The sequence below is a fragment of the Natrix helvetica genome (assembly GCF_964273705.1).
Source record: "Natrix helvetica genome assembly, chromosome: 11".
Lineage (NCBI taxonomy): Eukaryota > Metazoa > Chordata > Lepidosauria > Squamata > Natricidae > Natrix > Natrix helvetica.
This window is the reverse complement of record NC_138562.1, coordinates 2,848,042-2,873,225: the sequence shown is the minus strand read 5'-3', so window position 1 is coordinate 2,873,225 and position 25,184 is coordinate 2,848,042. Positions and strand designations below refer to the sequence as shown.

The window sequence follows — 25,184 nt, the reverse complement described above, 5'->3', positions numbered from 1 at the left end:
TGTTATTTATTCATCCCTGCCTTCTTCCTCCGAGAGCCACGGCAAGGTGGCCTCAGGTGCCCTCTGGGGAAAGCCCCTCAGAGGCATCGCGTCTCGGCCCGAAACAAAGCAGCGGGGAAGAAGGAGTCTCTGGTAGCTGTAGCAGGAGCAGAAGCGGTGGCAATAGCTGAAACACAGTCCTGGGCAATTAGTTCCAGTTCTCCCTTCCCTGAGTATGTCCCGTTGCTTCTGGCACTGTTTTTGGTTAATGTGCTTGGCGGCGGGGCTCTTGCCATCACTGAGAGCATCACTGGCAGCATTGTTCTCCAGTGCGCTGCTTGGAGAGTCCAAGGAAGGGTTAACACAGCCTGTTTGCCCAAGGACTGAGTAGATTTTTCCCCTCTGGTCACGCCTCCTTTGCCTCTTCAGGATCAGTTTTAAAAACTCAGTCCGCCCGATAGGACTAGATTTGGGGAGCTCTCAGTTTTTGGGTAGATAGGCTGAGTTCCTCAATAGATTTTTTAAAACAGTTAGTTGGTTAGTGTTAGGATTTTTCCCCGAATTTCTTATTTTGTATTTTACTTTTTATCTACGTGTGGATCATTAATGGTACTTGAAGGCTGAGGCTGCGATCGTGTTCTACAGCTGCTCCTAGTCGCAGCTGGTGGAACGAGCGAGGCCGCTCGTCCGGCGTCTGCTGGCAAGTGCAGGGAAGACGGTAATCCCCCGTTCGTCCCTGGCCGCCTTGGGGAAGGGGTTTTAAGAAGCCCTTGCTGCCTCAGGCGGTGTCTTTTGCCGATCGGGAGAGCGGCGGCCATTTTGGAAAGCGCTAAATTGGCGTGCTTTTCAGCGCCGGCCAATAGGAGACCCCTGACGTTCTGGGCTGCTTTTTTTGGCGCGCGAAAGAGCGCGGCGGCCATTTTATTGCTGCTTTTTTACCGGACAGCAACAGCAGCTTACAGAGCCTCTCCGCCTCACAGCAGATCGCCGCGGAGGATTGCAAGGGCCTGACTGGGTCTCCAGCAGGCCTAAAGTCCCTCTCAACGTTAAGGGGAGCGGCAAGGAGTGTCCTGGTGTCGAATTCAGCCTCCTAGCAAGATCTGCAGACGCTTTGGAGCCGTCTGGCCAGCGTCCATTGCCCTTCCCTCAGCAGCGACCTCTTCTATTCAAACTAACTACTTCAGATGGCTGATGAAGGTTTGGAGCGAAGGGAGGAGCTGGCAGGGCCATCTGCAAAGCACAGTAGGCCAGATCTCTCAGGCCAAGGGAGAAAGGGAAATAAGGGCACAGGGGGGAAAGCTTCCCATTCTTCAGCTGGGAGCAAGGCCCCCAAACTCCAAGGGGACAAGGGGCAGGAATCTCTGAGAGAAAAATCTGCTAGGCCCCAGGTTCCCCTGTCTTCTTTGCCATGCGAGGCTGGGCCAGTTCCTTCCCCACCCATTCAGAGGGAGGTAGAGCAGGGAGATGATATGGGGGATAGGTCTCCTTCCTTCTGTGACAGGGACTCAATGTCAGGATCTCCTGCAGCCTCTCTAGGTTACCCAGATTCTCCTAGCTCTTCAGTCAGGGAGGATCTGCCCTCATTCCAGTGTTGTTTCCATGCAGAGGATCATAGGGATCCCTCTAGGGGTGGCAAGGGTCAGGCCTATTCCCGATCCAGGCCTGTGGAGGACAAAGGCCCGGCTATGTCAGCAGAAATGAGGGAGCTCATTACGCAAGCCATTTCCCAGGGAGTGGTGGAGGCCATGAGGTTACAGGAAGGCAAGGGTGACAAGGCCTCTAGGGCTGTTCGTCCCCCCGGGGAAAAACAGGCCCGAACCCTAGATTCCCCGGGCACTTCTGTCACCACGGAGGTGTCTACATGGGAGGAAGAGGCCGCTGATGAATTTGCTCTCTCGGAGGATGAGGACATGCCTCCAGACAAACCTTCCTTCACTGGCCTCTTCAAACCATCCTTGTTCAAGGCTATTTTACACAAGGCCAGAGCTTCCACTGAGCTTGGGGCCAAGCCTAAGGACAAGGCAGTTCCCTCTGCATCTCAGGACCTCATGGCAGGGCTGTTCAGCGAAACAACCCCAGACCCTGAACTGGTACCAGTCCCTGACATGTTCATGGAGGTTATCCAACGCCAATGGGCGCAGCCAGGCACCCTGGCCAACCCTAGTGGCGCAGACAAAGTCTTGTACCCCTTAGAGCCGAAGTTGGAGGATGTTTTGAAATTACCAGAGGTGGATGCCCCCGTGGTCTCTCTGACCTCCAACTCAAATCTTCCTGCTGAGCTCTTAGAGGGATTAAAAGCAGAAGATAAGAGATCAGAAAAGGCCTGTCTCAAAACGCACCAGGCGGCCGCCTGGGCGATCAAGACCTCCACCTCTGCCTCGTTTTTTACGAGGGCCTCCTTACTGTGGCTGCGCCAACTCAGATCTCAGCCTCCATCTGAAGCGTCTCGTTGGCGACATGATCTTAATAAGATCATTACGGCGGTGGAATATTCCGCTGATGCCTCCCTGCATGCAGCGAAGTTTGCTTCCAGAGCGCTAGCGTCTAACGTTACTTCTCGCCGCCTGCTATGGCTCCGGCACTGGCAGGCGGACATGAAGGCGAAATGGAAGCTAGCTTCAGCTCCATTCAAGGGGGGCAATCTCTTTGGGGACTCCCTAGAGAAATTCTTGATCGAGACGAAGGATAAGAGGAAAATCCTTCCGTCCACCTTCAAGAAAAATGACAAAAAGGGACAAGGTTCATTCAGAAAGCAGGCCTTTCGGGCGCAGGAAGGTGCCCAGGCCTCCTCCTCATCTTACTCTTCCCAGAGACCAGACAACCAGGCTACTGACAGAAGCCAGGAGCGAAACAATTATGCTTCCAGGGGCAGGCAGTTCAATCGGGTCCTTTCGGAAGCCCTTTCGTGGAGGTTCCCACAACCGTCAATTTAGACGTGGGAAGTGACCGCCTGGGTTCTCCTCCCATCGGGGGCCGCCTGCAATTCTATGCAGACCGTTGGGAGGAAATAACCTCAGACAGGTGGATTTTAAACACCATAAGGAGGGGGCTAACTTTGGAGTTTCTGTCTTTCCCTCCGCGAACCTTTGTTCGCTGTCCCCTAGCCAAGAACCCGGTAAAAAGGTCACTCATGCAGGCAGAAATAGATCATCTTCTGCAAATCAACGCAATAGAGCCAGTTCCCCCGGAACAGGAAGGGAGGGGATTCTATTCCATTCTCTTCCTGGTTCCCAAAAACTCAGGGGGGTGGAGGGCCATATTAGATCTGAAGCGCCTGAACAGACATCTGGCCTACAAAGGCTTCAAAATGCAGTCCCTTCAGTCGATCCTAAGCTGCATACGACAAGGAGATCTGCTCACCTCCATCGATCTCAAGGAGGCGTATCTGCATGTGCCCATTCATCCCTCACACAGGAAGTTCCCGCGGCTGTACTACAACGGGAAGCACTTCCAGTACAGGGCTCTTCCGTTCGGACTTTCTTCTGCACCCAGAACGTTCACGAAGCTTCTTGCGGCTGTGGCGGCCCACCTGCGCAAGCTTCCCGTCCGTCTGGAGTGCTATTTGGACGACATCATCATTCACTCGAGAACTCGTCCACAAGCGGTGAGAGATGTAAACATCACAGTTCGCACCTTGCAGGACCACGGTTTTTCGGTAAATGTGGAAAAACGCAACATGAATCCTGCTACGCGCATCCAACACCTGGGCGCCATAATCGACTCAGTTTCATGCCAGGTGTCTCTGTCTCCGGAAAGACTCCGCAACCTCAGGAGCAGAATCCGGTTGTGTCGCAGGAACAAGACCTGGCAGATAGTGCAACTATCCCAACTGTTAGGGATCATGATTTCCTGCCTCAACATAGTTCCCTGGGCACGTCTCCACGCAAGGGAGCTACAATGGTTCTTGCTCCCAATGCAAAGAGCAAAGATCAGCAACTCCACCAGGAAAGTCCGTATGCCACCCAAGGTGACACGTTCTCTGAGTTGGTGGCAGTCACGAGCGGTGGAGAAGGGCTGTCTATTCAGGGAGCCCGACAGAATTGTGGTAACGACCGATGCCAGTCTGTACGGTTGGGGAGCGCATTGCCAGGAACAGTTGGCGCAAGGCAGGTGGTCAAGCGCAAAGGCAGCCCAGAGCATCAATTGGCTGGAGCTCAGGGCAGCTCGTCTTGTGCTGAGGAAATTTGCAGGTCAGCTGAAGGGTCACCACGTCCTGCTGCTTACCGACAATGTGGCCACAAAGGCCCATGTGAACCGACAAGGCGGAACCCACTCCAGAGGGCTCATGTCAGAGGCAGAAGCCCTAGGTCGATGGGCGGAGATCCACTTAGCGTCGCTGAGGGCGGATCACATCTCCGGCACCAGCAACGTGAGCGCGGATTGGTTGAGTCGTCAGACCATCGACAACTCAGAGTGGCAACTACATCCGGACTTGTTCGCTCAGGTGGTAAGACTGTTCGGCCTCCCACAGGTCGACTTGTTTGCCACGGCAGCAAACACGCAACTCCAGCGGTTCTTCTCCCGCTACAAGTCAACGCAAGCAGAGGGGACAGATGCCCTGAGGACCAACTGGCCTTCGGGCCTACTTTATGCGTTTCCGCCCCTCCCTCTGATTCCGCAGGTGATCAACAAGCTGCTGAAGGAGGGGGCGGAGCTCATTCTGGTGGCTCCACATTGGCCCAGGAGATCCTGGTTCGCGGATCTGGTCGATCTGTCTGTGGAGAAACCGTGGAAGATCCCTCCAGACCAGATATCCTTGCGTCAGGGGGCCATCAACCATCCGGAGCCCCAGTGGTTACAATTAGCCGTCTGGCGCTTGAGGGGCAGCTCCTGAAAGATCAACGCCTCTCAGACAAAGTCATCAAGACCATTCAGGCTTCCAGACGTCCGGCCACAACTTGCATTTATGATGCGACTTGGTCTGCCTTTTCTGCTTGGTGTAGGCAACGGGACATTGACAGTGTTGGGGCATCCATCCCACAGTTGTTGGACTTTCTTCAGGAGGGTTTGGACAAGGGCCTGGCTCCGGCTACCCTCCGGCGTCAGGTTGCTGCGTTGTCCACCATCTTGTCTAGACATCAATCTCAGTCCCTGAGTCACCATCCTCAGGTCAAGAGTTTTTTGAAGGGAGCCTCCAACATACAACCTCAGGTGGTACATAGGTACCCGACCTGGAACTTAACTTTTGTCTTACAGGCATTAACGGCTGCTCCCTTTGAACCTTTGAGGAAAGTTTCTCTACGACATCTGACTCTTAAAACCGCTTTCCTCATAGCAATTACTTCTGCCAGAAGGGTGTCTGAGATTGCTGCCTTCTCGGTCAGGGAGGAGCTATGCATCATCCATCCAGACAGGGTCATCTTGCGTCTGGACCCAGCCTTCTTACCGAAGGTAAATTCCCACTTTCATAGATCTCAGGAGGTGATTCTCCCGAACTTCTGTCACAGTCCTCAACACTCCAAGGAGCGCAGGTGGCACAAATTGGACGTGCGAAGGGCGGTTCGCCTTTACCTAAAACGGACTAAGGACATCAGACACTCTGAGGCTTTCTTTGTGTCTTTTCAACTGGGCACACTGGGCCGAAAAGTATCATCTTCAACCATCGGACAATGGCTGCGGGCTTGCATTAAGATGACATATGACCTTCAGGGCAAGCCGGTTCTAGCACGTGTAACGGCCCACTCCACCAGAAGTGCAGCCACAACTGCGGCCTGGGCGACCCAGGCATCTATTCTGGACATTTGTAGAGCGGCCACGTGGGCGTCACCCACAGCTTTTATTAGAAACTACAAGATCGATTCCTTTGCCTCTGCCGAAGCCTCCTTTGGCCGAAGAGTGTTGCAGAAAGTTATTGAGGCTCCGGACAATGCTACTTCTTCCCGCCCTGGGACACAATAGCTTGGGCACGTCCCTTCCTTGGACTCTCCAAGCAGCGCACTGGAGAATGACCGTTGTCTTACCTGAACGGTCGTTCTCGGGGCGCTGCGGGAGAGTCCAAGACCCGCCCAGGGTTGTTGGATAGCACCGAGACTATTTTTGTACACAGGTGCGAGCTGAGGGCGTCTTCGTCGGACAAGACCTCGTTTTTAAAACTGAACCTGAAGAGGCAAAGGAGGCGTGACCAGAGGGGAAAAATCTACTCAGTCCTTGGGCAAACAGGCTGTGTTAACCCTTCCTTTGACTCTCCTGCAGCGCCCCGAGAACGACCGTTCAGGTAAGACAACGGTCATTCCCTCTAAGGTGCGCAGCTGCGCGGCCACGCACGTGGCAAGAAAACACCGCGCAGCAGTTTCCAACTGCCGCGCAGTGATTTCTACTGTCACAGGCGCCGGAGGCTGGGGAGGTCCTTTGCAGACGGTTAGAACTGGCCGCCCACAAATGACCTCCCCGGACTTGTTTTGATGAGCGCGGGGCGACTGAGTTCAGCAAAGCAAGCCCGGGGAGGTCCTTTGTTGGCGGCCAATCCTAGCTGCTTGCGCCCGGCGCTGCGGCTAAAATAAACCCCCAAAGCCCCTGCCGCTACCGGAATATCTGCTGCCGCCTCCTCCTCCTCTAACAGCACCACCACATTTGCTGCCCAATGCTGTGGCCAAGGTGAAGCCGCCAAAGCTCCCGCCGGCGCCCCCGCCCGTGTCAGCGGCGCCTCCCCCTCCGTTCAGAGCATCTGAGCTGGGACCCGCGTTACCCCTGCCCCATCCTCCTCTGCTGTGCTTTTGAGGAGCCATGAGGCCGCGGGAGCCAGTAGGAAGGCAGTGGAGGGGGCGGGAGCAGGGTGAAAAGGCCTCATGGCTTCTCAAAAGCACGGCGGAGGAGGAGAAGGCAGCAGGGGTAACGCGGTACCCAGCTCAGGTGCTCCGAGTGGAGGGGGACGCGCCGCTGCCACGGGCGGGGGCACCAGCGGGAGCTTTGGCGGCTTCACCTCAGCCGCAGCGCTGGGCAGCAAATGTGGTGGTGCTGTTGGAGGAGGAGGAGGAGGTAGCTGTTATTCTGGTGGCGGCAGGGGCTCGTCGGCATCTTCAGCAGCAGCCCTGCCCCCTGTGAAAAAAACCGAAGATGGAGCAGATCCACGCACATGACGCCGCCGCAACATGACTGGAGATGGAATTCTGGGAGTTGAAGTCCACAAGTCTTCAAGCTGTCAGGTTTGAAGACCAGTGCGTTTTTTTTTTCTAAAGGGTTAGTGGTGCCAGGATCTTGCAACTTGACAGCTTTAAGACTTGCATGCTTCAATGCCAGAGTTCCTGAGCCAACATGACTGGAGGAGGAATTCTGGGAGTTGAAGTCCACAAGTCTTCAAGCTGTCAGGTTTGAAGAACCCTTGGCGTTTTTTTTCCCTAAAGGGTTAGGGATGCAAGGATCTTGTAACTTGACAGCTTTAAGACTTGCGTGCTTCAAATGCCAGAGTTTCTGATCCAACATTTTGGTTGCTAAGCAAGAGCGTTGTTAAGTGATACTATATAACACTTTTAATTAAGCGGGTACCTTGAAGAAACATAACTTTGAGTTTCAAATAATACTGATTTCGTTGTTGTCTTAGGTGACACCTGTGAAAAAAATTCAGGTGCTGCTCAGGCATGAAAATGTGCCGCTCAAACACTATACTTTTCTGCTCACACTGAAAAAAAATTAGAGGGAACATTGACTGGCAGCCGCTTCTTGCCATCACTATTGAGCCAGATTCACCAAAAGCAGCAGCAGCAGCAATGGGACATGCTTGGGGAAGGGAGAGCCAGAACTGATTACCTGGGATTGCCATTTTAGCTGCAGCTGCAGCTAACAGATACTTCTTCCTTGCCGCCGCTTTGTTTCGGGCCAAAAAGTGAAAAAAAAGAGCAGCTCCACTCTCCCTTCTCACTTTTCTCAGCCAACACGCTATTTGGGGGGGGGGGGGTTCCCTCAGCTGCCCCTCCAGGAGGACTACCATACATCTTCCATGGGTGGGAGATTGAAGGGGTGACCGCAGATGAAGAGTGGCGAGGGGTTTTGGCAGCACGAGAGAAAGACTTCCAAGTTAGTGGAGGTGGTGTGTGGCTGGTCTGCTGTTCCAACTTTCCCCAGGTGCAAAATGCCTTAAAAAACAGTTAGGTTTTGGGGGTGGGGGTTGTAAAGGGTTAGGGGTGCAAGGGTCTTGTACAGCTTTAAGACTTGTACACTTCAAATGCCAGTGTTTCTGAGCCAACATTTTGGTTGCTAAGCAAGAGCGTTGTTAAGTGAGCTTCACTACATTTTACAAGTTGGCCCTGCCCACCTGGTCACATGACTGCCAAGCCACGCCCACAAACAGGCCACGCCTACAGAATAGGTAGTAAAAAAATTTGGAAACCCACTGCTGAAGAGAACCTATACCAGCGATGGTGAACCTTTTTTGGCTCGCGTGCCGCAAGTGGGGGGAGCGCAGGGGGGTCGTGTGCGGGTGTGCCGCACCCATAATGCAATGCGTGACCCCAATGCGCATACGCGCACAACAGGTGCCCCCACCCCCATTTTTACATGATTTTTTCGCCCTCCCCAGGCTCCAGAGGCTTTATAGGAGCCTGGGGAGGGTGAAAAGAGCCTCCCCCGCCCCCCCGGAGGCCCTCTGGAGGCTTCAGGGACCGTCCGGAGGCTTCCCTAAAGCCTTCGGAACGCTTTAAACGAGCCTCCGAGCAAACCGGAAGTGACTTCCAGTTTGCTCAGAGGATCGTTTTGAGCGTTCCGAAGGCTTCAGGGACCGTCGGGAGGCTTCCCTGATGCATTTGGAGCGCTTAAAACGACCCTATTGCTTGGAGGGTCATTTTAAGCATTCTGAAGGCTTCAGGGACCGTCGGGAGGCTTCCCTGATGCATTTGGAGCGCTTAAAACGACCCTATTGCTTGGAGGGTCATTTTAAGCATTCTGAAGGCTTCAGGGACCGTCGGGAGGCTTCCCTGATGCATTTGGAGCGCTTAAAACGACCCTCCGAGCAAACCGGGATTGCTCGGAGGGTCGTTTTAAGCGTTCCGAAGGCTTCAGGCACCGTCCGGAGGCTTCCCTGACGCATTTGGAGGGCTTAAAACGACCCTCCGAGCAAACCGGAAGCCACTTCCGGTTTGCTCGGAGGGTCGTATTAAACGTTCCGAAGGCTTCTTCCGGTTTGCTCAGAGGGTCGTTTTAAGCACTCCGAAGGCTTCAGGAGGGCCTCTGCGGAGGGCCTCTGGGGGGGCGGGGGAGGCTCTTTTCACCCTCCCCAGGCTCCTATAAAGCCTCTGGAGCCTGGGGAGGGCGAAAAATGGCTTTAAAAAAGGGTGAAATCAGCTGGCCAGCGCACGCATGCGCGCTGGCCAGCTGACAGGACAGCGCCTTGCGTGCCCTTACAAATGGCTACGCGTGCCACCTGTGGCACGCGTGCCATAGGTTCGCCATCACTGACCTATACTATTTCAGATAAGTTATTGTCTAGTCCAGTGGTAGTCAACCTGGTCCCTACTGCTCACTAGCGGGTGTTCCAGCTTTCATGGTGGGCGGTACGGGTTTTGTCCGATACTGAAGCACTTTCCTTTTTAAAATTTAATTGACTTTCCTACTTTATAAATCACCATTACTGCGGAATCGGTGGGCGGTTAGAAAATTTTACTACTAACAGAGATAAAAAAGTGGGCGGTAGGTATAAAAAGGTAGATTACCTCTGGTCTAGTCTCTTCTTAAAGTTTTCCAGAGATAGAGCACCCACAACGTCTGGTGGCAAGCTGTTCCACTGGTTAATTGTCCTATTAAGAAGTTTCTCAATTCCAGGTTGCTTTTCCCCTTGATTACATTCCATTGTTTGCTTGTCCTACCTTCTCACCTTCAGGTTTATAATGGACAGCAGTCTAAGGCTTATGGCCAATGGTGGGTTCCAAATTTTTTAACAACCGGTTCTCTCCTGGGTGGCATGACTGGTCATGTGATTGAGTGGGCATGGGGAACTCTATGTCACTTGTGTAGGTGGTATTTGTATGAGACAGGCATGATTGGGGAGGGAATCCAGGGGCAGGGGGGAAGAACCAATGTGTGTGTGTGAGAGAGAGAGAGAGAGAGAGAGAGAGAGACTCAAGCTTGACTGGGAAAGCTGACTGCAAGAAGAGAAGCTGGGTAAGCTGTTTTCAGGCCATTTTTCGGGCTGTTTTCAGGCTGATTTTGGCTTGAAAAATGGCCTGAAAGCGACCCAAAAAATGCCCACAAAACAGGCCATTTTTGGACAGTTTTGAGGCCATTTTCTGACCAAAAGTAGCCCAAAAGACAGCCTGAAATATGGCCGGTTTTCCATCCTCCTAGAGCCCCTGCACTTACCTGGCATCCCAAACAGGCTGCCTGAAGATTCCTGAGAGGGGCAGGGGTGGAGTGGGCGGGGCCAGCCAGTTCTTGCAACTACCAGTTCAGCGAACCAGATGTAAAATTAGCATCCAGTTCGTCCGAACCTGTCCAAACCGGCTGAATCCCACCCCTGCTTATGGCATATCTGCAAGTCAGCATGTTTCCAGGCCTTTAAAAATTCTGGGCCAGTGAATAATGGAGGAGGGGCCAAGTTGAGGGAATAACCGGGGGCAACCAGAAGTCCAAGGAATTGATCTGGTGAAAAGAAGCCTAGGAAGAAAGGCGCAGTGGAACTTTGGCATTGTAATTCTTTCTACTCTGAAAGCCCTGCCATTTATTTTTCCATGCAGACTCCGCATTTTTTGAACTTGAGTGATTTTATGCACACCCCATGAATGGAAAAAGCTCCTTATGTTTAAAATGTTCTGGATTTTGGAGCATATTTGGAATCTCATTCTGAGGCTCTCTACCAAAGATTCTTCCTTCTAAGAGACCAGCGCCACCTAATGGGAGTTTGGATGTTCTCAATAGGGATGGAGATAGCATCCATGTATGGGCTGAAACTGTTCATACTCTGATTGGACTGAGTCTGATTACTAATTAATTAGTGAGCCTTATAACCCCCTCTTGGCGTGACTACACAGTTTCTAACTCAGTCCACTCTGGGATGGTTGGGTTATCCAACCTTTCTCCGGATTCGAATTGAGAGTTTGAAATCTCTACAATAAAGATCACTTTCTGAGCATTGGGGCTGTGAGTACTTCTGAACTGTCATCCACACTGGTGGTCTGTCAGATGCCCATTATTCCATCAATGACTTCAGGCATAAAAGACTTCATCACCGAGATCATCTGGAAGGGCATTGCGGCAGGCCTCCAGGAGGGGCCCCATGAGGCGCAGCCAGGGGGGGCGGGCCACATCATGAGCAGGCGTGCCTACTGAACACTTGTCTCCAGCCGAACCACTCTGCAGCCCTTTCCCCATCTCAGAGGAGGGGGAAATCAGAGATGCTGACCTTTCTGGAGAGGAAGACGCTGGTCCTGAGAAGCCTACGTGCATGGGCCTATTTCCCCCCGCTCTATTCAAATCGTTGTTAACTAAGGCTAAGGCTTCCTCAGATTTCGGGGCTCCAGCAGGAACCGCCGCTGCCCCAGCGCAACCCCCATCAGCCAATGCGCTCTTTAGGGGGCATAAGTCAGACGCTGATACCATCCTGACACCTCATTTATTCATCGACACGGTGCAGAGGCAGTGGGCAACTCCAACATCTGGGCCGGCACCTTCGGCCAATGACTGACAGTTCTACAATGTCGCTGATCTCCTCGACAAATCCCTCTCATGGCCTAACGTTGATGTCCCCATCGCAGCACTACATTCAAATGCCACGCTTCCCGGGCACAGGACATCCTTAAGCCGGAGGACAGACGGGCCAACCAAGTCATCCAGCGGGGTCACCAAGCAGCGGCATGGGCTGTGCGGGCCTCTACGGATGCGTCCTTCTTTTCACGCTCTCACCTATTTTGGCTTCAACAGCTGCAGCGCATTCCGGCGGGCGACTCACGAGCCCACCAGGACTTGAAGAAAATTATTGCAGCTGTGCAATTCACTGCGGATGCGACACTGAACGCTACCAGATTCGCATCCAAAGTCATGGCTTCCTCGGTGGCCTCGCAGAGGCTTCTGTGGCTACGCCAATGACAATCGGATGTCAAGCACAAGTAGTGCCTGGCATCGGTACCATATAAGCGGGAGGACCTCTTCGGGGATGTGCTTACGCCCTTACTGGTCAAGGGCAAGGATAAGCATAAGATCCTGCCCTCTAACCCTAAGAAGGGGTTTTCCCGATCCGCCCCCTACCCTAGACGCCAACAGTTCAGGGCTCAGGAATATGGGGGGGGGGTCTTTCAGGCAATCAGATTATGCCCCATCGGGTTTCCAACAGCAAGGTGGCTTCGGCCAATGCTCCCGTCAGCAGTATCGGCAACCACAAGGGGTCACTCTAAAAGACCCTTTTGTGGGGGCGGTAACCGATACTACCGCAAATCTTAATCTACCCCAGGATCGGACCCCCCATTGAGGGACGACTGCGACATTTCGCAGACTAGTGGGAGACAACAACTTCCGACGCATGGGTTAGAGCCACAGTCAGGTTCGGTCTGACCTTGGAATTCATCTCCCACCCCCCTAGTTCATTCCTCCAGTGCCCAGCTTCTAATAATCCCCAAAGGCGGTTGTTGATGAGTTCAGCGATCCAGCACCTCCTAGACATAGAGGCCATACAGGAGGTCCCTGCTGACCAGATCCGCCAGGGGTTCTATTCCTTGTTATTTGTCATTCCCAAGGTCTCTGTGGGGTGGAGGGCCATCCTTGATTTAAAGCATTTGAACAGGTTTATTAGGTATAGACGTTTTAAAATGCATTCGTTACATTCTATTTTGGAGGGGATTCGTGAAGGTGATTTTCTTACATCGATCGATCTTACAGAAGCGTACTTGCATGTACCTATTCTGCAGGAACACTGACAATATTTTATGTTTTTGTTATAACTCTTGCCATCTCCAATACACGGCGTTGCCTTTTGGCCTTTCTTCTGCGCCCAGTCTTTACTAAGGTCATGGCTGCTCTGGAGGCCCATTTGTGCACTGTACCTGTGAGAATCCAGCTTTATCTTGATGACATCTTGGTCCAGTTGGCCTCAGAGGCCAGGGCCCGGGAAGACCTCCTCACCATGTTACATGCATTACGCACACATGGGTTCTCCATCAATGAAACTGAGAGCCATTTCTCTCCCACCACCAGGATTCTACACCTAGAGGCCTGGATCGATTCTGTGGAAGGTCAGGTCTTCCTGTCTGAGGAGCGTGTTAGTAGCCTGAAACAGTTGGTGACAGACATAGAGAAGGAACATAGGCCAACCCTGGCCAGTCTCTCTAAACTGTTGGGGAAGATGGTGTTAGCCATTGCCATAGTCCCCAGCACTAGGCTCCACACTAGGGACCTCCAATGGTTTTTGCTCCCCTTCCACAAGAGAAAAATCAGCAATTCCCTAGTGCGGGTGGCTGTGTACAGACAGGTCCGGCAGGCGCTTAAGTGGTGGAGGTCCCCGGCCATACTGAAGGGGTGCCACTTTAGGGTGGGTGACAGGGTCACCATCACCACGGACACCAGTCTGTATGGTTGGGGGGCCCACATGGGGTCGTACATCACCCAGGGACAGTGGTCTCAGAAAGAGTCTACCAAAAGCATTAACTGGTTAGAGCTCAGGGCAATAAGATTGGCTCTGCTAGAGTTTCTACATCTTATTTCTGAACAACACATGCTGATCCTCACGATAATATCATGGCCAAAGCCCACGTGAATAGGCAGGGCAGTACAAAATCTAAAGATCTCATGTTAGAGGCCAGTATACTGGCAGCCTGGGCTGAAACCAACCTCTTTTCCCTCACAGCTGAACATATATTGGGAGTGGATAATGTTAGAGCTGATTGGCTGAGTAGAACCAAGGTAGACCAAGCCGAATGGCGATTGCATCCTTCTCTTTTTCAGGAGATCTTGGATCTGTTTGCCACATCTTACAACACTCAGCTCCCCAGGTTCTACACGAGGTTCCACGCGCTGGAAGCAGAGGGGGTGGACACCCATCACAGTCCCTGGCTGAGGGGTCTGCTTTATGCCTTTCCACCTACACCCCTCCTCCCCAGGGTGATCCGCAGGGTCATCAGCCTCCGGGCAGAGATCATACTGGTAGCCTCATACTGGCCATGGCGTCCATGGTTCACTGACCTTCAGACGTTGTCATCGGAGAGGCCCTGGAGAATCCCGTCGGACAGGATAGTTGGTGTTCTGGCAAACATATCATTCCAGAGAGCTCCTCCATTCCCCAGGTGCTGGAATTCTTGCAGGACGGGTTGGGGGGGTCTCTCACCCAACACCATTAAACGACAGGTGGCGGCCTTGGAAACCATACTTACCTGGGGGGGACACAGTCCCTTTCGCAGCACCCCACGGTCGAGATTCCTGAAGGGGGCAGTAAGGTTGCGACCCCCTGTGGTGCACTGATACCCAACGTGGGATCTTATCATAGTCCTAGAGGCTCTTACCAAGCCACCATTTGAACCACTGCACGAGGTCCCCCTGCAAATACTTACCTGGAAGGTAGTCTTTCTGGTTGCGATAACCTCCGCTAGGCGGATTTCTGAAATACATGCTTTATCGGTTTGGGGGGATCTGTGTAAATTCTATCAGGACTGGGTTGTCCTCCGTCTTGATCCTACCTTTCTGCCAAAAGTGGGTTCCTGGTTTCACCGTACCCAGGAGATAGTGTTACCTGACTTTTGTCCCACTCCAACTCATCAGAGACACTGGGGCACAAGGTAGATATACGCCGAGCACTTATAATCTACATAGAGCAGGAGAACGAGCCAGGCGTTGCAACAACACAACGTGCGGTCTTGATAGTCCGAGACCGCCGTTGATTCTTTTACCAGCTGCACGGTCCATATGGACCTAAACCATCCCGGAGAGACGGTGACAGGGAGACAAATCCTTGCTGGTCTCAGGGACACTGCAAATTGACCCAAGGGAAGTTCTCCAAGCCGGCAGTAAACAGACAGCCCCCAGGCTGACAAAGTTGGAGACGGCTCCGGAAAGAAGGCAGTGAAAGTGAGTCCAGCTGGTGAGATTTTTTTTTCTTTGAGAATGATTGCCCAAAGAATTTTTTATAAAAGATAAATTAGTCCTTTAAGCAAAAGAACAAAGCGGTGAAATTTATCTTTATTGGACTGCCTTAGAAAGTTTTTTTTCTTCCTCTTCTATGTAACAGCGTTTTGTGGATTGAAGTGATTGGAATGCTTCCCGTTTCTCCTCTTAAGTGAATTAATTGATTTTTTCTCCTAATCTGTGCTACCTTTATTTTTTGGCTGATCTAAAACTTTTTTTACTTTAATAATCCTTCCTCTTATTGTTTATTAAATTTTATTAAAGACACTTAGAGATTTTGGTTTTCCTTAAGCTTGATACGAATAAGAGAAAGTTGAATCTGCCATTCGGAAGCCAGAACTTGGGTTTTTTTTCTCTTTTTGAAACAAAGTATCCTTTGCTCTATTTTCCCTGAGTTTGTTGACATTGCTAACTAGAGGGTTTGCAGCTTGTCTGTAGAGACTGATAACGGCTGAAGGACACGGACTTTTTCTTGCATGTGTCTTTGTGGAATATTTTGGACAAGGGAAGGGAAAGAAAAGATAGAACCCTCATTTTTTAAAAAAAATTAAAAGGATCTTATGTTTAAGCAAATTTAAAACAAAAATATTTTTATACAGAAAAGAGATATTGAAGGCGAGAGTGGCAGTGGATTTTAAACTTTTTCTTTTTTTCTGGGAAATATGCATTCATATACAGATGAAGAAACCCTAAGTTACCAGGATTTTTTGGATGGAATTCTAAAGATATTGGAAGGATTTGAGAGGTTTGATAAGAAATTAGATAGATTATTGTCTGGCTCAATAAAAGATGAAGGGACTAGAGCCTCAAAAATTAAAGAAGGGAGTGAAGATAAAGAAGATAAAGACAAGATAACAGATGAACCTAATAATGGAGCACCTATGAGTGAAAGTGGAAAGGAGGGAACATTGAAAAGTGAATCTGATTATTATTATATACTTGATGATCTGGAGCTCTACCCCCCCCCCCCCATCAAGATATGGATTTGATGATGGAATTAAGAAGAGAAACAGCTTTAGAAAGACATCGGATAATCAAAGACATGTTCAAGGGCAACAAGACTATATGAGAGATCTTTCAAGCAAAAAAGTGCATAGAGAAGTTTTTAAAAACTTTATAAAGAAGTTTATAAGAGAATTGACACAACAACTGGCTAAAGAGATAAGACAGTTTTGTTACTGGAAAGACAGGCTGATGATGAAGGTTGATAACTCAAAACTTAGTTAACCTTTGGTGATTAATAAGTAGGATTTCTTAGACACTTTTAGAATGTTTTCTTTAAAATGTTTTTTGTTAATTAATAATCCATTATGATGATGATGATGATGATAATAATAATAATAATAATAATAATAATAATAATAATGAAGTAATAATCTCAATTAGTAAAAATAATTTGGATATAAACTGTAAATGGGGAAAAGGTTTAACAATTTCACTAATATATTTTTGTTTAGATTTTATTATAAAGAGGTAATTTTTCTTGGGCACGTATAAACTTTACTAACAAACTTTTGTTTAGACTTTATTATAAAGATGTAATTTTTCTTGGGTTGGAGGGGAGGAGATGTGATATAAAGGACAAAAAAAAATTTTCTCTTTTCTTTTTCTTTAGATAACTATAACAACAATAAGAAAATGTTAATGGATAATGTTTAATGATTTTTATATGTCTTGGCATTAGTAAAAGCAATTATATATAAGCCTTAGATAGTGAGTTGGAAAAAAAAGGGAATATGCTATAAAAGGGTAATTATTGGAGGTTTATAGGAATAGCTAATGAATGCCAGTAGGTGGTTGTGTCTTCAAGTGCAAATGATTCTAGATAAAAGCATATTTAAATAATTATAGCTCAGTGAGAATGATGGTACATTGATGGTAAAATACATAAAGATCTTCGATTTTAAAATGTAAATTAAAAATATGAAGGATGTATAGTAACGCACAAAATTTATTTGTAACCAATGTTTGTGTCTTTTTAATTAAAACAATAAAAAAATGTCTGAAAAAAAATCTACATAGAGCGCATGTCTACACTATGGCGTACAGACACACTTTTTGTCTCCCTTCATGCACCATCCCTTGGTCAGAAGGTCTCTGTGGCTTGCATTGGCAAGTGGGTCAGGCGTTGCATTGGGTTGGCGTATGAATCACGAGGAGTGGCAGTTCCGAAGGGCATCACTGCTCATTCCAAGAGGAGCGCTGCTTCTACCACTGCATGGGCTACTCATGCCTCATTAGATGAGGTCTGCAGGGCTGGGCTTCTCCTTCGCCCTTTATTAGACACTACAAATTAGATAAATTTGCTTCAGCAGATGCGGCCTTCGGTTGTAGGTTTTGCAAGTGGTCAGGGCAGAGGATCGCCATCTAGAACAGTCTGAATCCCACCCGTGAGAGCAGTTAGGCTTGGGTATGTCCCATACATGGATGCTATCTCCACCTTATTGAAAAAGGGCATTGATACTTTACCTGATATGCCTCTTCTAATAGGGTGGAGATAGCATCCAGCCCCACCCAGCTGGTATGACAGTTCTAGCAGCATTTCCATTGGGTATAGTTGCGTCTTGTTTGTCAATTCTATGACCTTTCTGTGCAATTTGGAATTCTTTACTAAAGTTATGGTTGGATAACACCTATGAGTCTGTATTTATTTCCTTCGTCGAAAACTGGGTAGAGCCACACCAGGAGGGGGTTATAAGGCTCACTAATTAATTAGTAATCAGATTCAGTCCAATCAAGAGTACGGTCAGTGTCAGCCCATACATAGATGCTATCTCCACCTTATTAGAAGAGGCATATGAGGTAAATACCGACACCCTTTTCCATTTTCCCCATGGCTGAGATCACTGTGATTTCTTTTTGCCTTTGTAATAAACTATTGTTTTCATACTTTGGAAACATTCTTGCCAATATTTTTTATCTTCTGCAATAAAATGTATTTTAGAAACATTCTGAGGGTTTTTTTTAGCCCCTTTACAGAGACATCCAAAATGGTTTCATAGTTGCTCTGTAGACTTTCTGGTTGCCCAGATTCAGCCTGTGCCCAGATGCTGCTCATAGACGAGGTGCTTCCATGTTACATTCCGTGTTGCTGGGTTTTGTGCCAACCTCCCTCACTGCATTCTTGATCTAGATAGGTTCCAGGTCCAGAAGGACCTTGACAGTCTTGAAGATTGGGCTCTATCCAACAGAATGCAATTTAGCAGTGAGAAAAGAAAGGTTTTACACTTACACAAGAAAAATCAAATCCATAGGCACAGAATGGGTGGAACCTGGCTCAACAGCAGTCAGGGTGAGAGGGATCTTTTTGAAACAAAAATGAGTGAGTCCATTGCAAAGTCTGAGGGACAAAAGATGTCAGGAGAGAGAGAAAGGACTGAATATGTGCAGCCTGGAGGACAGGGGGGAAAAGGGGGACATGACTGAAACCTTTAATTATAGCAAGGGTGAGAATAAGGTGCTAGAAGGCAGCATTTTCAGTATTAAGCAAAAACTCAAGAAAGTGAGGGGGGCATAATCTCAAACTGATAGGAGGGAATTTCAAAAGCAACTTTAGAAAGGATTGCTTCACAGGAAGAGTAGGGGAAGTTTGCAGCCAACTTCCAGCAGAGGTAATGAGTCAGTCATCAGTAACGGAGTTTAAACATGAACACGTGTCCAGCAAAGCATTTTGATAGAATAACATTTATTCACACAATCGCAGGATATCTGGAGAACCAGCTTTTTCCAATAATTCTTCGGAAAGGGTTGTCCGGTCCGCTCTCACTGCACTAAAATGATCAGAATCCGCTGGGGGGGGGGGGGAAGAGTCGATTGAGAGGGGGGGTTGCTGTGTATTGGATGAGGAAGAGTCCAGCGGTCGGAAGGCCGGGCTTGGGGGAAGGAGGCAAGCAAAATGAAGGGCTGGAGGAGCCGTCTTGGGGCGTGGCTGGCGGTCTCCTTCATGCTTTCAGGCTTAGGGGGAAAACTCTGGAGGATGGAGAGTCTTTTGCAAAGCGTATTAAACACAGCGAAGAAAATAGGCTCACGAAAAATTATCCCATTGCAAACACGATACTGAAATATGAAGGTAAAATACACGGAGCTTATGCAAATGCCCTAAATAATCTCGGCTTTGAAACTCGAGTAGCCCCTACTGAAGACAGTGGATCCTTAGCTTTTTCCTCCTTCCTCCTCCTCCTCGCTTTCCCCTTCTCCCAGTTTCTGGCGGGCGAATTCCTCAACCATAACATCATCACTGAAAATCACAGGAAAACAAAAGCCAGGTTTCAAAAGGAGAGTCCAAGCTATGATCAACGCGGTCTCTGGTCTTGCGTTCAAGCCCTCATTCCCTCCTCAGCTCTTCTGCCCAGGGAAGGTTTTCCAGGACAGGAGGGAATCGTACCTGCCCCCGTTCCATGCGCCACCAGCCCAGCCATTGGCTCAGCCCAGAGTCCCAGTTCTGAGGCAAACCCCATCGTTTCTGAGGAGGCTGGAAGGAAGCAGAGCTGAAAGGCCCAGCTCTCGGAGCTCTGGGGAGCCCTCCCCTCCTTCGTGGTTATTTGGGTCTGAGGGTCTCCTTGGGTTCTGCTAGGCTAGGGGAAGCCTCTTCTCCATATGGGCAGGAGGGGAGGGGGCTGAGCCAAGAAGCCAACCCACCAGGTAGAAGAAGACACAGGACCCCCACAAGGGATGGGAGAGGAAACCAACAGTGATACTGGTTCAAAACTCAGCAGTTTCAGATACTCATTCAAAGTGTAAGAATATATAAACTTGATTTGGGGGGTGGGTTTGTCTAAAGGAGTGTTTCTCAACCTTGGCAATGTTCAGACAGGTGGACTACAACACCCAGAATCCCCCAGCCAGCAATGGGGAATTCTGGGAATTCAAGTTCGCCCATCTTCAAGTTCCCAAGGTTGAGAAACTCTGGTTTAAAGACTAGCTGATAAAAACATACAAGATTCCCACACTTTCCTTCTACAGTGAAACATGACAATATCAAAAGCTTTCCAATTAATTAACTTTTCATGGAAGTGGAAATTGGGTAAAACTGCATAAAACTATGTTTTGTCAGAGCTGAATTGATTTGGGAGAATGAATTATGCATAACGACCTGCTGCCAATTCTAGTGTGGAGCCTCGTTTCTTACCTGGATATTGCTGTCAGTCAGGAAGAGGCAGAGGATGAGAGAAACGCAGGCACCAGTTAGTCACATTAATCACAAAGTTATTGAACAAAACCTCCCTGCCCTCCTATACCTCTTAGCTGGCCATGTGCCACACACACACACAGACACACACACACAGAGGCATAGCAGGCCGGCCCACTTGGGTCTTCAGGGGCCAATGGGGTCCTGCAGCTCTGCAGATCCTGAAAACCCAAGTCCCCCTTCAGCCTTGTGCAGCCCTCCAACTGAGGGGATTTGCCCCTCATGACACAGCTCTTGTCACTGGGGGGGAAAGGAGATTGATGCTCAAGGAATTGAGCCTTTTGCAAGGACTGGAAGGTCTGCGGCTTCCCCAGCATTGGGCTCAGGCACTTAGATGGACTCGCTAGGGCTGTGTGTGTGTGTGTGTGTGTGTGTGGAAGGGTTGGTTGATGGGAGGGTGTTGTTTATCTTTGGGTGCTAGTGTGGGAAGCATTAATTGTGCCATTGAAATAGGGGGTCAGGTTCCCTCCCGTGGCACCAAAATGATCAGAACTCCTGGGGGGGTGCGCTGTGCATTGGATGAGGAAGGGTCCAGCGGTTGGAGGGCCGGGCTTGGGGAAAGACCCCATTTCATTTTCTTTTCATTTTCATCAATGAAAAAAACCTTCTAAGGTTGAGAATCTCTGCTTCAGACATTTGCTGCCTGCTTTGAGCCATTTGGGGAGACAGGCCCTTCGCATCCCCCCTCCCTTCCCCCAGTGGCCCCTGGATTTCTCCCAGCACTGAACGAGGGGGGGCTGTGGCTGATCTCACTTTGGGGCACTGGAGCATTTCCCCAACGCCGCCTTGTCTGGAGACCGAGGGGCTTCCTAGACAACACTTACTTTCGGGGGGCTTAGGATGCATCAGAACAACCGGCACCTCAACCGAGACATCACTGGAAAGGAAACCACATCCATTTATCCAAAGGAGACACAGGATTTTCTTTCATGCAAACTTCATTGAAGTTTTTACATGTGCATTTGTTTTATTGAAGTGGTTGCTAATTGACTTATCTTATGATCCTGGGCCACAAGCAACAGCATAAAAAGAAACCCAATAATAACTAATGGATTTAAAGAAAAACAATGAAATATACAACAGAATTACACATGCTTGGAGGAAACCCCTATCTAAGAAAATGAAGTTCAACATAGAGAAAAGTAAAGTCCTACACTTAGGTAAGAAAAACCAAAAGGACACTTATGGGTGAAACCAGGCTTAATAGCAGTGACTGTGAGAGGGATCTTGGAGTCTTAGTGGACAAGCAGCTAAATAGGGGCCAGTCGTGTCCAGCGGCAGCCAAAAAAGCCAATGTAATCCAAAATTGCATTAACGGGGATACAATCAAGATCAGGTAAGGTACTAATACTACTGTATAAACCCCCTAGTAAGGCCACACCTAGAGTACTGTGTCCAGTTTTGGTCACAACACTATAAAAAAGATGTGGAGACTCTAGAAAAAGTGCAAAGAGAAACCAGGATAATTAGGGGACTGGAGACTAAAACATGAAGAACAGTTACAGGAAGTGGGCATGGCTAGTCTAGTGAAGAGAAGGACCAGGGGAGACATGTCAGCATTCTTCCAATATTTGAGGGGCTGCCACAGAGAGGAGGGGGTCAAGCTATTTTCCAAAGCACCCAAAGGCCAGACAAGGAATAATGTATGGAAACTGATCAAGGAGAGATTCAACCTGGAAATAAGGAAAACTTTTCTGACAGGGAGAACAATCGACTCATGGAACAGAAGTTGCCCTCGGAAGTCATGGGAGCTTCATCACTTGAGACTTTCAAGAAGAAGTTGGACTGCCATTTGTCAGAAATGGTGTAGGATCTCCTGCTTGAGCGGGGGGGGGGGGGGGTTGGACTAGATGACCTATAAGATTCCTTCCAACTGTTAATCTGATCTGACCAATCAGCTGGAGCCTAAGGAAGGTTGGGAAGAGATGGCTTCTGCAATTCCAATGACAAGAAGGGAAGCTGCCTTCCACCTCTGTGGAATAGGTGGAAGGAAGGAAGGAAGGAAGGAAAAGAGAAAGAGAGGGAGGGAGGGAGTCCCTGCACTTCCAATGAAATCTGGGTGAGAAGGGAGACTCTGTAGGCCTTCTTCAGGTGCCTCAGGCTGCCTAGACCCAAGGTGTTTCTATCATCCAAGCAGGTGGTGATCCTGGCCTGAGTTTCCCTGCCAAGGATACTGGGGACACCTAAGCTCCACCTGCCAGATCCCTTCTCCCATTGGCTCCTGGGTGCCTCAAACCAGGTTAGAAGCAGGCATTGCAGCCCCCACCCCGGAGATGCCGTGGACTAAGCACAGCTCCATGGGCCACTGACTGGAGCCACCAATGGGCCATTGGAAGCTGTGCTCTGCCTCCTCCCATACACATCCAAGCCACCCAAATGACACTAAGAGTTTCTGGCGTATTTTTAGTGCTTGTGACCATCTTTAAACCCACTTTCCCTTCCCTTTGTGTCTTCATCAGCTCCCCAAAATTAGACCATTCTCCGTTTCATATTTTTTGAGCTTTCCCCTTTCTCATAGACCCAACGTAGGTTGTATTCTGGGCTTCCTTATACTCTCTACATTTCCTCTTCTTCTTCTGCGTTGCCATTTTGTCCAGGCTGTGGTTGCCAGCAGGTGGGCCCACAGAGACTGACCCTCCGCCCCCGCCCCGCTACCCTGGCTCTGGTCAACCAAGGCTTTTAGGTCTAGCCCTCAAGAAGAGCAAACTCTCCACTGGGTCCACAGCCTTCACTCCCTCTGTGCCACGGGTGGCGTTTCCTGGCAATGGGGAGGGCAGGAATGGCACCTTTTGGTACATTCTGACCAGGAATCACAGCCGAAATGGTTCACACTCTTCTTCTAGGCAAGCACCATCTCTAATCCTAGGGACTCCCCTGAAAGCCAGCTTCTGGCACTCCTCCCTCAAGAGCCCAGTCCGTAAAGCTTAAGCCAGGCCTCTTTCCAAAGAACTGGGAATCATCTGATTGAGTCATCAATACATCCGCCCTTACCTTGATGTGAGATCTCCCAGGATGCTGTGGAAAGAAGGAAAGCTCAGTATGGAATACACAAAGAGCACTCCACATAGATGGAAGGAGATGTGTTTTATTTTTATTTTGGTGTATTTCATTTATTTCATTTCATTTATTTTAATTAATTTATTTAATTTATTATTATTTTTTATTTTTATTTTTTATTTATTTAGCTGTCTGTATTATAAACCACTCAAAGGCAGTGAACATCCCTAATACTCAGGGGTGGATTCTACCAGTTTGGAACAGAAGATCAGCTGTTAAAACAGCGTCACTAGAATAATCGGAGAAGTTTAATCAAGGAAGTGTAGCAACTTCAGTCTTTTCCCACGGTTCCTTTCTGCCTAAATTGGAGAGAAATTGGAGATTGGAGGCTGAACACCGGTTGTTAAACCAGTAGGATCCCACCCCTGCTAATACTCCTTCCTTTTCCTACTTTCCCCACAACAACCCTGTGAGGCGGACTGGGCTGAGAGAGGGGTGGGCCCAAAGGCAGCCAGCTGGCTTTCATGCCTAAGGCGGGACTAGAACTCACCGTCTCCTGGTTTCTAGCCTGGCACCTTCACCCCTGAACCAAATGGGCTCTCAGAACAGAAACTCTCCACTGCTGTTTTTTTGCCAGTCTCCCATTTCTGTCCAACGTAGGCAGAAAGGAATTGTGTAAATGGACTGAAATTGCTACAGCTTCCTTGATTAAACCTTGATTATTCTGGTTACAGAGTTCTACCAGGCTGGCTCGAAGCATTAAGTGGAGGGCCAAACTCCCTGCAACCTTTGTTTGCTGGATGAAGGGATGGGTGGCAAGGATGCCTGGCTTGGTCTCCGCGTGGAAGCTCCAGCCTGTGGAAGAAAGAAGGAAGTCTCTCCGGTGTTTGCGTGCTGCCCCAGCAGTATATAGCTAGTGTGGGAATGAAGAACTGTCTCCTTTAAGAAACTACCTCATGGGAAATGTAGGCAGAGACTGCCTTGTGGGAAATGTAGTTCCATGACATGTCATCACATCTCTGTTTATGATTGGCCACTGGGGCATTTTGCCTGCATGCAAAGTTTATAGCCGGTCAGTTTGAATGCCTTTGCGAACCGGAATAGGAGTGTTTTGTATCCCCACTCAACAGGGGAGTGAAATCATCATCTTTTTACACAACGTGATGGGACAGATTATGGGAAGTCAGAAGTATCTTAACACTCAACTGTAAGTTTTGCTCTTAAGAATGCCTGATAATAAACTTGATCTGAAAGAGATTCCTAAGCGTGGAGTTAACTGCATGCCCCGAGCAAGCCTACAACGCCCAAGGCAGAACAGTTTGCTTGATCCCTTCCTGACCTGCTTTGGGTGGTGGGTTAGCAGCATGTAAACCAATTCGCCTCTCTCTTTTTCAGGGAATTTTCCCAATCTAGTCTGTCCCCCTGGGACGTCCTAAGAAAGGCTGACCCAGCCTCATTTGCTCAAGAGCAACCAAAGGGAGCTGGGTATCGAATTGACGGAGACCTCAAGAACGATGGGCTATTAAAGCAAGAGAATAACCGTCAGCCGATTCTGGAAGAGCTTTGCAGCTCAAGGCTGCAGGTGAATATTTGAATTGGGGTCGGCTAATCTTTAGCAAATGGAAGAGGCCTCTGGAGTCATTTGAGATGGTTTCCCACAACTTCTTCATCCAACGTCACATATCACGTCCTTAATAAAGATCAGTTGTCATAAGGCTTAAAACCCAAGGCTGCCCATATGTATACAGGAAGTCCTCGACTTACAACCACAACGGGGCCCAACATTTCTCTTGGTAACCAAGACAGGTGTTAAGTGAGGTTTGCCCCATTTGACCACTTGTCTTGCCACAGTTGTTAAGTGAAGCACTGGGGTTGTTAAGTGACTCTGGCTTTCCCATGGAGTTTGCTCTTCAGGAGGTTGCAAAAGGGGATCCTGTGATCCTGGAAGGCTGCAACCATCATAACTATCAGGCAGTTGACAAGCGTCTGG

General features: G+C 49.2%; 1 protein-coding gene across 1 annotated transcript in view; it reads right to left on the bottom strand.

The window, feature by feature from the left end:
- Positions 1–18,706: 18,706 nt before the first annotated feature.
- The window catches only part of ARR3 (arrestin 3), a 30,141-nt gene continuing 23,663 nt past the window's right edge, over positions 18,707–25,184 (bottom strand). Inside the window, exons 14-16 of the mRNA XM_081964016.1 lie at positions 23,189–23,212; positions 21,022–21,074; positions 18,707–19,246 (exon numbers count right to left, since the gene is read on the bottom strand). Of these exons, the coding sequence (XP_081820142.1) occupies positions 19,095–19,246; positions 21,022–21,074; positions 23,189–23,212 (229 nt within the window). The 3' untranslated portion in view covers positions 18,707–19,094. The remainder of the gene's footprint in view (positions 19,247–21,021; positions 21,075–23,188; positions 23,213–25,184) is intronic.